The sequence below is a fragment of the Biomphalaria glabrata genome, chromosome 1 (assembly GCF_947242115.1).
Source record: "Biomphalaria glabrata chromosome 1, xgBioGlab47.1, whole genome shotgun sequence".
NCBI classification, from domain to species: Eukaryota; Metazoa; Mollusca; class Gastropoda; family Planorbidae; genus Biomphalaria; species Biomphalaria glabrata.
The window spans coordinates 20,273,153-20,287,046 of record NC_074711.1 but is presented as its reverse complement, the minus strand read 5'-3'; the positions used below and the strand labels follow the sequence as shown (position 1 = coordinate 20,287,046).

The following is a 13,894-nucleotide window of genomic DNA, read 5'->3' as shown; positions in this document are numbered from 1 at the left end:
AGGGCAAGGGAGGTAAATATGTGCCTAGACACATAGACTGAAATATCAAGACTGGTCGACCGGCATTGGTTTCATTTGGTGAGAGACACATTTGTAATGATTTGTATGCTTATAAAAACAGTGATTTTCAGTTTTGAAGATACATTTCTACACTCAATCTTGATCTATTTGCCCAGATTTAAGGCTGACGTCTCATCGCTTCAAACTGTCAGAGTTATTTTTGATTCACCAGAACGCCACAATAAGCTAAACTTATAATAATTTTATAACAAAAAATTATTCTAATGGCCACTTGCCATAATAGAAGCAGTTACTCACATAATACTATACATTTAAAAAAAAATTATTGCGCTTAGAGTATAGACTTTGGCTATTTTTATACTGTTTGTAATCGCTATATAACACTCTATCAGCCAGAATGTTGCGCTTGACAAAATCTATAAGCTGATCCAGTCTAATAGTGTATAAAATAATGCGCCCAGATTATTGTTCAATAACTAAAGAAGTTTATATCTCTTTTTTTAAAAAGGACCCTCTCCTCTTTTATCAGCAACAAAAGAGAGTGTGTTGGAAATTGTGGCAACAAGAATTGTCATCTCTTCCTAGTCCCCCCTCTCCCCTCGGGGCAGAAGCTCTCGTGTTCTGCAATGAGAAGCAGACGTGATATTGCCAGGGATTTAGGGGAAATTTGTCTTTGACAGCGACTCGGAAAACAACTTGTCAAAACCATGTCCCTGCAATGTGTAGATCTAGTCTTAAACCACACTCAGACCCCGCTATTTTTAAAAACTCAGACTCCATGTTTTGAAACAACAGATAGACATTTTGGTACACTATATATTGCAGACACACAAATATAGACTTGTCACATTACTTAGAAATAATCCTTGTTTTGTTCTTTATTTTGCAGAATTTTCATTGTTCAACTTCTGGTAATAGGTTGCATAGGTTAACAATTAACACTTCTGGTTAAAAGGGTTTCGAGTTCAAGCCCCCTTGGTAGGTAGCCAAGCCCAAGCCAAGCGGCTTAAGCCTCTCGCCCACACATCCCTTCATATAAAAACTGTAGAGCAAGCTTTGAAAGACTTGAACTCAAGAGACCTACTTTGCAGTTTTATCGAATACATTTTAAAATAAAATACAATTTCCCATAATGTCACTGGCGCCCACGTTACACAGGCACTAACAAGATATATGAGTTTGGATGGAACTTAAATCCGAGCACAAGTACAACTAATAAAATAAAATGTGTAATTCATTCACAGTTTCTTTGACAGGTACATATCAATCAACTGCTACAATAAGTGCACACATCAGATTGTGATTAAATCAAACGAGAAACTCTGTACATTGTCTTGTTAGTTAAACACAATTGTTTAAGGCTTGACCAGAGCACCAATGCCACTACTATTCTAATCTAGCTAAGGCTTGACCAGAGCACCAATGCCACTACTATTCTAATCTAGCTAAGGCTTGACCAGAGCACCAATGCCACTACTATTCTAATCTAGCGTTATGTTCTAAAGACAATTGTATCGTGAATAGAAATTACTTTCGGTCGAACTGTTGAAATAATGTTTATGGATAGAACATAGTGGGAAAATGAATCTCCCTTTTGGGAGAGTGCCATGAACATTCGTTGGAATATGGATTTTTTTTTCTAAGGGTCAGCGCTTCTGGAAGTTGATATTTTCTCATTTTTCTTCTGTCTTGATTGACCAAGGAACTTGATGTCCATGGAAACTCTTGTTGTTGTTTTGTATTTTGACTAAATTTTGGTAAAAAACAAACAACATCCTCATATTTCTAATCAATACAAAGTTGTCTATTTAATAAAAACATATCTATTTTATAAACATTTGTCTGTTAAATAAAAATTTGACTATTAAATGAGAACTATAGTCTGTGAAATGTGAACATGTGTGTTAAAAAAAATCTAATAAGAACTAATTTGTCGAATAAGAACAGCAGCAATTAGAAGCTAATGGAATAGGTAAAGACAGTCGATAAGGTCACACAAAGGTCAATTGGTCCAGGTATGAAAACATACTGTAACACTGGAGATCTTTATTCATAGATTATAGAACCCAATAGATTATAGAACCCAATAGATTATAGAACCCAATAGATTATAGAACCAAATAGATTATAGAACCAAATAGATTCAAAGACCAACATGACGGCGTGTTTATGTGGTCTCATTATAAGATGTAATATAAGAAATATTGGTCAAGGTCATTGGTTAATATGCATGACTAATGCATGACGCGTAGGACGTAATCATCTTCTTTTTTAAAGTAACGTCTGTATTATATAAGATATTGTTTCGTGTGTGAATATTGTTCGTATTTGCATCTATATTGTTATTGTACAGTAGTTACGCTGAGGTTGCCAATTGCAGTCAAACTGAATTTCCATTTGATTGGATCAATGAAAATTATCTTATCTTATCATTTATAAATTACATTAAGCTGAATATTGAAATAATCTGTTTACCTGATGATTAAAATACGGTGGAGTATAGATTGAAGATAAACCTCCTATATCGACTTTTTTTCCAGCTGACAATCAAAACATAATGTCATAGTGTTATTGACAACTACATTTTTCGCCAATGTCATTGTGTCATTCCAACTTGTGATCAGCACGCTTATGTTTTATTTGTCCTCATTGAAAATTGTAACATAAGAAAACAACTTCACAGAATAATGGGAATATTATTTGTCTTTGATAGGCAGATCATTCGTAGTTCATGCAAAGTACCAGACGTTACCAGACGTTAAGTCATGTGATACAACAACAAGGCGTAGTTGAAGATTTGAGAAATGATGGCAAATAAACACAAATCCACTTCAGAAAAGTCAAAACTCAAAATGCAATCACGAAAAAAAAAAAGCTGAATATCTGCTTAAGGCAGATTTTGAAAAAATAGATGGCGAGATAAAATAACCAACGAGGAAGTGCTGCAAAGAGCAGGATGCCAGGACATCCGCACTGTTAGCAGCAGACACCTTGGCTAGTTTGGTCATGTTCACAGAATGCCACAAGGTCGACGCCCACAAGACATTCTGAATGGTGATCTAATGGATGGCAGGAAAACCAACAATTTAAGGTATACTGATGCATGCAGACACGACATGTGTCTTTTCAAAATCAACACCAACAGTTAGAAGAAAGAGACATTACAGATTTACATAAAGGAAAGACTCCTGGATTGCAGATTGTGTGACCATGATTCTCTATATCCCGTGACTCTGCAATGCATGTACTCCTGACTCTGCTTTTGCCTCTGCTTGGCACATATTAATACAAGTAACTTTAACACACCGCTATTTGTTTTCAATATAAGTTATTGTAGATGGTGGTCAATATAGGAAAAATTTAATTCTAAGGCTCTAGGACTAATTGTATTATTCTAATCTAAAGGAAACAAAATAGCATTCCATCAACAAGGGAGAGAAGGGAGACTTAATTTCCAGTAATGAACCCATACAATCAGTAGATCGCTCACCTCTTATGAAGTTCCAACACCTACTGACGCATGCAGGGAAGCAAACTCACACACGTACTATTTCTGTCTTATTAAATCTCTCTCTAATGTCAGAACGTTTCTTCCATTCCAAATAGGACTTCATAGAGGAAATGCTCTAAGAGGTATGTCATAGTTGTTGACTGTTGTTCTATGACTTGAAACTGACCACCCTTTGGCTAACAGTTGATGAACTTTCTTAAACTTTAAAAACAATCTTGATTATGTTGAGGCATATTTGTTTTCGTCTATAGTCACAGGTGATCGATCTGAATGTTTGAAAGAAGGTATACTCTACAGGTGACTTGTATTGACAGTACTGGGGCCATCTATTGTTGCTTTGAGAACGATCTTAGTATCCACTTTGTTGTATGTCTGTCTAGTCACCTACTTGGGAGCACGAGCGGTCTTGGGTTCGAATCCCAGTAAAAAACTAGTATTTTGAATTAGGGGATTCCTAGGACCTAAGATGGGGAAAGTTAAGGCGGTTGGTCGTTGTGCTGGTCACAAGACACCCTTATTAACCGTCGGTCATAGAAACAAATAGCCTATCCATCATCTGCTCTATAGATTGAAAGGTATGAAAGTGGTACTTTTACTTAAGTCACCTAGTCACCTAGTTATTTTTATATTCTTACTAGGACATTTTGTGGTATTTTTCTTTTACTGAACATTGCTTCGTACTCATGATAATTAATAGTAGCGAGGTGAAACACTTACCTTGTCGTTATATAGGCGCCTTGAGGTGTCAAATGAGTGTATAAGGGCGGTGGTGTGAGCAAGGAACAGGGCGTAACAAGTGGCGCCACTCAGCATGCTGAGAATAGTTAACCAAGTGTCGGACATATTCTGGGGCGGGAAGCGCCCGTAACCAATGCATAGCATGTGAGATAATGCCTTAAATAGGGCGAAGGTGTACTGCTCAGCCCAATGTGAGTCCTGTGGAAACAGAAGATAACATGTTGGTGAGTAAGCTTCAAGAACATGATATTATTGACATATACTATGTTATATCATTGTTTAAGTTTCAGCCTGTTCAAAGGATCTGTTAAAATGTCTAGTGGTGTTGAGCAGTAGTTCGAGTAGCGAGATATATAAATTGTTTGACTTTACGATGAGATGTTGAGTCTAATTGTTTGTTGAGAAGTAAGTTGACAAGAACCATGTTTGGACAGGACTAGAATGTCAAACTGACAAATATGTTGGCTCGACAAGTACGCTAAAGTGACATGACATGACAAAAGTAGGTCTAAAGTGACATGACATGACAAAAGTAGGTCTAAAGTGACATGACATGACAAAAGTAGGTCTAAAGTGATGAAGGAATATTTTGACTCAGCAAGTGCTTTTCATTAAATATAATAAACGTGTCTGGGTAGCAGGTGTGACTACGACCTCATAGGCGCAGGCTTACAGACGTGGCATTTGTTTTGGCATGACAAACACTGGAACGTAGCAGAAGGTAAGATAGGTCACGTGATTTGAGTTGACAGATCTACTCACGCGACTGTTGAGGCCATGTCAAGTGTTCTTAATGTCAAGTGTATGACAAGTGCTGGTGTTCAGACATGACGTGTGCTTTAAGGTGACAGTGGCACTTCTATGATAACTGAATCACCACACCTTGTTGTAAAATAAACTTTACAATTGATGGAAACTGTCCAAATAAGAAAACTTTGAAGTTCTTCTTGATTGTATTTTGCTAGGTAACAAACTGACTCGACAAACTGACTTGACAAACTGTTGAAATAAAGGAAAAGCTGCTTTGAAAAAGTGACGATGTTTTTCCTTCCATTATTTTTTACATTATTTCAAAATATGGAAAGTTACGTAACAACCTAAGAACTACTGTTATACAAATGGACATTGCCAGCAGTTTTCTTGATGGCCCAGCTCCTCTGACGAGAGGTAGGCAACAAAAACAACACAATAAGACATCCCCACAAAGAGGACTGGCATCATACTGAGCAGAAAAAAACAAAGAGAATGCAAAAAAAAAACAACTAATTAATAGTAGCCCAGAAGTCCATCAGACTTCACACCAAAAAAAACAAACAAATGAGAATACAGAAACTAGCCAAAAGCTATGGTAGCCCAGAAGTCCAAAAGACTTCAGAACAAATCAAAGAGAATGAAGGAACAAATAGTTATGGCAGCCCAGAAGTCCAAACGACTTCAGAACAAGTGAATCGAAATAGACATTCATTGTCCAACGACAAACAAAACAGGAAGTGATTCTAAGGCAGACATGTCACATGATCATAAGTGCTTGCAGGAAGAACAAACTGAAAGTGGAGCCCAACTTTTTGTGCAGTTCCAGTTGGTGGATGTTTCAATGTAAAAAGTCTGTAACCCAAAACCTTTTTTTTTTAAATATTCTAATTGTACAGAAAAAAATGCGACAGACAAATGAATTGTTTCTATATTTTGTATCCCATGAGATAACGTATTCTGTTGACAGGAGTTGTCAAGAATTTAATGGACTGAGGCAAGAAAAATAAAAACAAGAAAAAGCTAAATAGATTAAAAAGATACGTAATTAATAATAATAATAATAAAAATTGCAATAATAATCTTTTTTAATACACAGAGGATGTCAAGAATGGATTGATATCTGGTGCAAGATTGAAGTATGGAGAGACACAGTGAGAAGGAAGAAAGAAAAAAAGCGAGACCAGAGCCAATGTAAAGTAACTGAAACACAAGAAATGTGAGCCTTAAGAGACTACTAGAATTGTATCATTAGGAACTAAGATAAAACAAAAATAAGCATACGTTAAAGAAATATGAAATTGTAAATAAAAGCAAATTAACAATAAAACAAATAAAGAAAACGATTAAATTGTGTTTGTGTTTTTTGTCTGTCCTGTGTGAGTTTAGCTACACAAAAAACCTGATACAGACATTTCGATAAAGTTACACTTATTATTTCAAGACGAAGTAAACTAAGACTTTAATGAAAGATCCATAACATATGCAAACACAATTAGGAAACACATATTTAGCAGCTAAAGATTTTTATTGAACTGTGTATTGTTCTCTCTAGGCCTAGGGAAAGTTTCTGTACATATAGAATTCTAAATAAAAATCATATTTTAAACATATTTCTATTGACTGCTTACTACATTTTTAGGTTGCATTTCTTTATACAACATGAGTTAATTTCATTAGAATATTATTTTTAAAAGTGAAAAAACAGTGAAATATTTTTGTCTTATCAAGCTCAGTACAGAGACTAAGATTTGCATATGCAAACTCATTATATTATATCCGTTTGTTAATATATAAAAACATAAAATACACACCAATGGTTTGTTAGTGGTAAATGAAGGAAAGACAAATGTCTGTATCTATGTCAGACCAAAGTCTGTATTTGTTCACTTCAGAAGTAAGTATGAAGAATATAAACAAATGTACAACAGCAGGACACAAGTTTTTTGTTTTCTGTCTTGACACATCAACGCAACACAAATCACACACCATGAAACACAAGAGTCTGAGTTGAACTAATAGCATGCAGCTCATTCAACTCATTGGAAGACATAAAAGTCCATCATGACCAGGGGAAAAAATGAGGGGAACAATAACAACGTCACTTTGAACAGGTAACCTGTGACAGGTTATAACAAAGTTACCAACCTACCTGGACATAGTCGATGTCTGATGAGTTGTAACTTCAGGACGTAGAATTACCTTTTGTATTACTTTTAAAATCTACAACTAAACAGAATTTCAATAAGTCTTCTTGAATTGTTCGTAAATTAAAGAACAAAATCACATCACGTGATTTATTATGTAGATCGATATATTTTTTTTCAAGATGTGCAAGAGCGTCTCTTCCGAGAAGGTCCTCAAACTCTCTTTCTTTTGGAAGTCAAGGGATTTATTCAATACATTTGAGAGCCCCTCTAGTTCTATAATTTTTCATCTTGATGTTACCTACCGTACTTTCCGAGTGAATAACTTCAGACCTACACCATGTCAGACTTCAGGAGCTAAAGTTTTCATATAAAACAACGAGCAAAGGCTGACAGAACCAACACACGTCTTTATGTAGTTCGTGTTTTCTCTGTAGGCTTTGTTTATGTTCAGGGGGGTTGGGGGGGACAAGACATACGTACCTTAAGCCCCTCTGTAGAAACCCAGCAGTCTTTTGGGAAATCTTGGATGAGGGGCACCAAAAACTGAAGGCAACCGTTCCAGTGTCCCAGGAGAAACATGAGGCAAATATGGTTGAAGATTCTCATAAACTTGCCTGCAATGGCCAGGAACTGAGAGAAAACAAGCGATGACCAAAAAATATCAAAGGAAGAATATATTGACATGACGATAGCAAGAAATAAAAAAAAAACAACAACGAACAACAAACAAACAGTTACAAACCAAACCAAAACAAACAGTTACACACGTGGGCGGTTTGTTAAACGGAGTGTGGTCAACTGTCCATCCATGGGAGGCAAAGGTCTCACCTTGAGTTCTTCTAAAGACACCCAACAGTCTTTAGGGTAATCTTGGATCATCGGGACAAGGAACTGCAAACATCCGTTCCAGTGACCCAACAGGAACATGAGACAGATCAAATTGAAGATCCTCATGAACTTGCCTGCGAAGGCCAGGAACTGAGGGAAACAGCAGACCTAGATTCTAGCACAACCATCTTTTTTTTAAAAACTTTTCTTATGATCGAAGGTTTAGAGAGAAAAAAATCATGTCTTCACTCTTTACCGGTGTGAAAATATGAAATTCAGAGGAGAGTAGCGCTAGTTTACTGAGAGCGACAATTCCCTTTCTGAATTTCGAAATGACCACCAGTTAAGAATGAAAGCAATCTTGTTTAAAATGTATCAATTGAATTTGTCAACAGTAAAGTTCTTGAAGTTTTACTTTGTGATCAAAGTAGCTGAACATTAAAAAAAAGGTTTTGAAATGGGCTATAATTTAATTTTAGTTTTATTGAATGTTCTACAGAAAATTGCTTATTTACAATATTTTCTATAAAAGTGACATGAAATGTGAAATAATAGCTACTTTTCTCTATAATGTTTTTAAGCTATATTGAAATATTAATTTAATGGAATATACATGAACACACAAAAAATGATGAATTCAATTGAATAATAATGTTATTAAATAGCACAACACACAATAGCAAACATTTTTGTTCTAACACTCAAATAAACATTACAGTGATGGAATCGTTACATTCAGAGTTTATTTGTAATTGACATACTAAATTGAATGTCTTGCACATGATCAACACAATGATGGAATAAAAACTCTGAACAGAGTGTACTACTCCATCATCTTCATTCACACTCTTATATTCATGTATTTGTTGTTTAGTTTTAATAACTACCCTTCAGTGTGGCACAGAGCTCTGTTTGAGAACCACTAAGATAGCACGACTATATATTATGTTATGGTCCTGAGTATTTGTCTTGTCAAGTTCTAGAAATTTATTTTGCTTTAATGTGAGTAAAAAAATCATTTGGCCGCTGTACCTGCACAACATCTCTGTTCTAAACTTTATCACTATTTTTACAAAGCTTATTTCAAATAACTCTGTCTGTCTGTCTGTCTGTCTGTCTGTCTGGTAGAGAGTTTGTATACGTTATTTCTCCCACACACATCCTAGGATCAAGTTGAAACTTTGCATAATTATTTACTGATATAATTAAAATATAAATTAATACAAAATTCTATTCTCGGATCTATATGAAACTTTAAATACTTATTCGTTTTATATCGAATAAGGGAAATAACTTCTACATTATTGAAACATATAATTGTAAGTTTGGAGTTATTTCCCGTAAAAAAGCTTTATTCCTTTTATAAAAGGATGTTTAAAAAGTTTGCTTGTTTTCCGTTCTATTTGACCTTAAACAATGAGGGAACTACTCAATCTAGAGTTCTCTTCTTGCTGGTGGACACAGAGCTGTCCATGAATACCAATGACATTTCAAAGAACACTAGTAAAATTGTGAAAAGCACTTGAAAAAACAACTTCTTATGTTTTGAAGTCGTTGATGTTTTTTCCCCATAGCATTTATTCAAAAAAATATTGAGGTTACCATTCAATCATGCTGTAAGTAAACTCTTTTAACTTTTATTTTTCAAACATCATTTTTGTTTAGAAACTTTTCGTGTATGTGAATCAGTCATGACTTTGAGCTAGAAACTTTTCGTGTATGTGAATCAGTCATGACTTTGAGCTAGAAACTTTTCGTGTATGTGAATCAGTCATGACTTTGAGCTAGAAACTTTTCGTGTATGTGAATCAGTCATGACTTTGAGCTAGAAACTTTTCGTGTATGTGAATCAGTCATGACTTTGACCTAAAAAAAATTGTTTCTATTCCATGTCTTCCCTCTCATTCCAAATGTTCTCATGAACTACAGCCAGATACTGACCTCTTCCCATTGCTGGACATAGCGGACAAGTCTGGACAAACGAAGCAGTCGTAATAAACTAAGAAGCTTGGCCAACCTTAACATCCTGAGAGCTCGCCCTGAAAACAGACAAACCTCGGCCATTGTCCATACACAACATAACACAATAATAAGTAAAACAAAATATAATAAAACATCAACTAAGCCTTAAAAAATTCCCCGCATTTGAAAAATGAAAAATTGCTTTAAAATAATACAAAAACAAAATTATGTTTAGAATATACCTTGTAAACATTATAAGGCAACTTATAACAAGAAATTTGATAATAGCCCTATATCACAGCCTTTATATTTAAATAGAAATACTGGATAATGTTATGACAAAATCATGTTTCTTTTAAAATGTAAAAAGTCACAGTTAAAATATAATACACCCGGGGCACAACAGCCATTCTCAACCAGTGTTGAAATACAGATTTCCGGCATGACAGCGTTTTCTGAGGTTTACTTTAATGAAGGTTCCAGTCAACTTTATTTCTCCAATGGTTGAGAATGACTAACACGATATCACGGCTGACAAAACAATGAACATAGTGCAGACAAGCATGCAGTGGAAACAACCAAGATCTAAACCCAGATCAGGATTATATAATAATACCCAGAGGTAGCTCAGGAGATGCTCAACTGCCTCTGCTTAGATGTTTACGTCACCTTGAGTTACTTCGTTTCTAGAAAGTTCCGGACAATGCCTAGTCCAGACATTGACCGTCGTCATATGTGCTATGCTACTTTTGACAATATAACGTTTAAGTTTTTGAGTTAATTAAGCTTGTCTTGAAAATTACAAATCACTAATTCTGTCTGAGGCATTAAAGAACTTTGAATTCTGACAACTAACAATGAGTTCCAAAATCTTTTGTCTTCTTACTCTAAACAATGAGTTCCAAAACGTATGTCTTCCTGCACCAAAAAATGAGTTCCAAAGTGTTAAAGAACCTTGTCTTCTACCTATAGAGGCCCAAGAAATAAATCTAGCATTATTTCATGTCACTAAGTCTTACGATGTACTTAGATTTGCAAACACAGAAAGAAATGGAAACAAAACAAAGTGTCTTGTGCGTGCTGTGATGTCAGTTATATCGCAGTCACCATGCACGTGCAAGCTGTCCTCAGAGTGAGCTCATAGAACTAGTAGGTGAGTAGTGGAGTTCAGAATTAAAAATAAAGAAAATGAAAACACAAAATTTCGAAAACTAGAGCTACAAGACACAAACGGAGAGTGAGAGCACACGCCCCCCCCCCCCAAATTGTTACTCTAATCAATAAATAAACGTTCTTATAGATGAATAATTTAGTAGGAAGTAGATCTACCTTGAAACGTTTACAAGGACCTAACATGTGGCTTAACAAAATTATTGGTTTGATCCGTCTAGTAAGAATAAATCTCATTTGTAACCATTTCTACCCAATAACTTTTGCGCCTGAATTTATAATATGCTTTTGTAAACAGTTACATTGATAGGTCGCAAGGTCTAAAGGTAAACTTTACTTTTTTAAAAATCAACATTTCAAATAAAAATTGCGCGACAAAATCGTAATGAGTGGGCAGGGCCGGTCCTACAGGTTGCTGGACCCTATGCGAAACGGATTTTGCGGGGCCTAATTTGGGTTGTGATAAGGATAAATAAGTGAAAATTAAGACTTTGTATTAGAAAATAAATTTGTCTTTGCATTTTATTTATAGTTTACTAAGTACAAAATTATTGTCAAATTAACTTTACGAGTCATCTACAGTAGATAGTAGTTTTCCAACTAAAAGCCGACAAACATTTAGATCTGCCTTTTAGATTTACTATCGACTAGCAAAATATCGCTTTTTTTTTCTAAGAGGTCAAAATAGATATAAATCTATATTTGTATGCCAGTGACTATTAAAGTAAATTAAGTATTAGAACTTCCTGTTTTGGTTAAAATTCGGCTTATTATTACATTTTTATTAAATGAACGCTGACAATGCCGTTTTTTTTTTTAAATAGCGAGTAGGACTGGCGTTTTCCATATTGAACGACACCCCGAAATGACAATTTTGTCTGTTTTAAGGAGATTTGCATCAGTTTTTAGAAGTTTTTAATAATTTCATTAGATTTTTTATGACTTTTTCTTATATTTGATAATTTCAGAATTCTAAGAACCCTTTAATATTAAATTATATGGTTTAATATAATAATTTACGCCTATGAAAGCGCGGGGCCCACTGCGGCCGCATAGGCTGCAGTGACCTAAGACCGGCCCTGTGAGTGGGATCGCTGACTGTTGGTTATTGAAAAATATTTTTACTACAGAAGTTTCTGAAATTATTTTAAAACTTCGTTTTAGACATTGAAAGTTTTAAAAGTTGTTCCGTTTAATTTTGTGTGTAATTATTTGTAGCATCACGATGTAATTTATACATAAAATAATGAAGCAAATAACGGGTTTCATGTTTGAAAAAAAATATTAGAGAACTGACGCATAAAATTAATTTTGGGGTTTTCGGAATTAAAAACATTAGATTAATAATTTGTCCGTAAAAATGTAAATGATATTGGTTTGACTTTTTAAAAAGAAAAAAAAAACACGCCCACTAACGACGACTAGGGGAAATGAAAAAAAAAACAACAAAAAACAAAAAAAAAATAAAATAAAATAAAAACTACATTTTATTTTGTTGAGGAAAATGTCAAAGGATGTGGGAAACTAAAAAGTGTGATCAGTAGAAGAACTGAAATGAAAAAATAAAGACGAAACAAAATATTGTGCTCACACGAAGAATGCCGATGAGACCGATGTGGAGGGGGAGGGAGTCGTTGGAGACTAGGGAAAGGGAAGATGATGGTGATGATGAGATTGTACAGTACCGTCGGCAAGGCGACCATTCTCCTCAAAATGTTTCACAGACGTGACAGACCGAGTCACTTGGCTGTGTCTCCACGGGTCAGTTTCACGTGAACAAATTTGTGATACTGTCATACCAGTTTTACTTTTTTAAAATCCAAATTTATATTCAGGAATTTGGCAATTTAAAAAAAAAATTGTTTTCTTTGTATTATCTTTTTTTTGTTTAAATTAACCATTACAAAATATTATATTTTAGTATCGAACGGAGGGAGAAACACAATTTTTAATGAAGGTTTTAGAAAAAAATTAGTTTAGAAATTGTGTGCAAATAAATTAAAAGGTGACGAGAAATACATTTTGTTTAAAGTTTAAAACAGCATTCTTAAATAAATAAAATAGAATAAATAAGAAAATATTAAAAACTTGCAAATAGAAAAAAATATGGCTACTATTTCCTAGACCTAAATGCATATCTTTGAGCACATATGCAAGATGTTTATAAACACTGTATCTCACATAGTTCACAAATACCCAATTTAATAGTACAAGAATATCTCCTTTAAAACTCGCGTAGCATTTTACTGTCTACAACGTGCTCTTATAAAGAATGACGGACACTGGATAACCATAGAACTTAATGGACAATTTTTAGTACTATGACAAATATATATGCTAACGAGAGAGAGAGAGAGAGAGAGAGAGAGAGAGTATGAGTATGAAGCTATTTTTGCAATCTATGTAATATTTTTAAAGTTCTATAATAGAAAGTAAAACTTCTCAAATCCGATCTATGTAATTAAATACTTTTGTAAAATTGAGATAAACTTTATATTTACCACGATTTTGTCTTTGGATATTTTACGAAGAATATATCAATATCTTTCTTCGCAACATGTGTAACATTATTATATTCAATATAACGAGTCAAGGCGCTATTATCTATTTACTTTTGTGTAGCATCTATTCAATACTTGTCATCAATGCACAGAAACTTCAATATTGGACAGAAACACTTCAGTGAGTCTCAAGGACATGTTTGGATGCATCATATATAAAAAGGAAGCTGAGATCCAGACATGTATGGACACTGTACAGACAC

The 13,894-nt window shown here is 34.5% G+C and overlaps 1 protein-coding gene across 7 annotated transcripts in view; it reads right to left on the bottom strand.

Annotated features, from left to right (window-relative positions):
• Window positions 1-13,894, bottom strand: part of LOC106050831 (potassium/sodium hyperpolarization-activated cyclic nucleotide-gated channel 4-like) — a 279,493-nt gene that overhangs the window by 20,971 nt on the left and 244,628 nt on the right. For 3 of the 7 annotated variants that reach the window (XM_056026988.1, XM_056026982.1, XM_056026997.1), the window contains exons 5-8: window positions 9,940-10,037; window positions 7,999-8,148; window positions 7,651-7,800; window positions 4,250-4,468 (exon numbers count right to left, since the gene is read on the bottom strand). In XM_056026988.1, the coding sequence (XP_055882963.1) occupies window positions 4,250-4,468; window positions 7,651-7,800; window positions 7,999-8,148; window positions 9,940-10,037 (617 nt within the window). The remainder of the gene's footprint in view (window positions 1-4,249; window positions 4,469-7,650; window positions 7,801-7,998; window positions 8,149-9,939; window positions 10,038-13,894) is intronic. The other 4 variants (XM_056027003.1, XM_056027022.1, XM_056027009.1 and 1 more) reach the window with 2 other exon arrangements.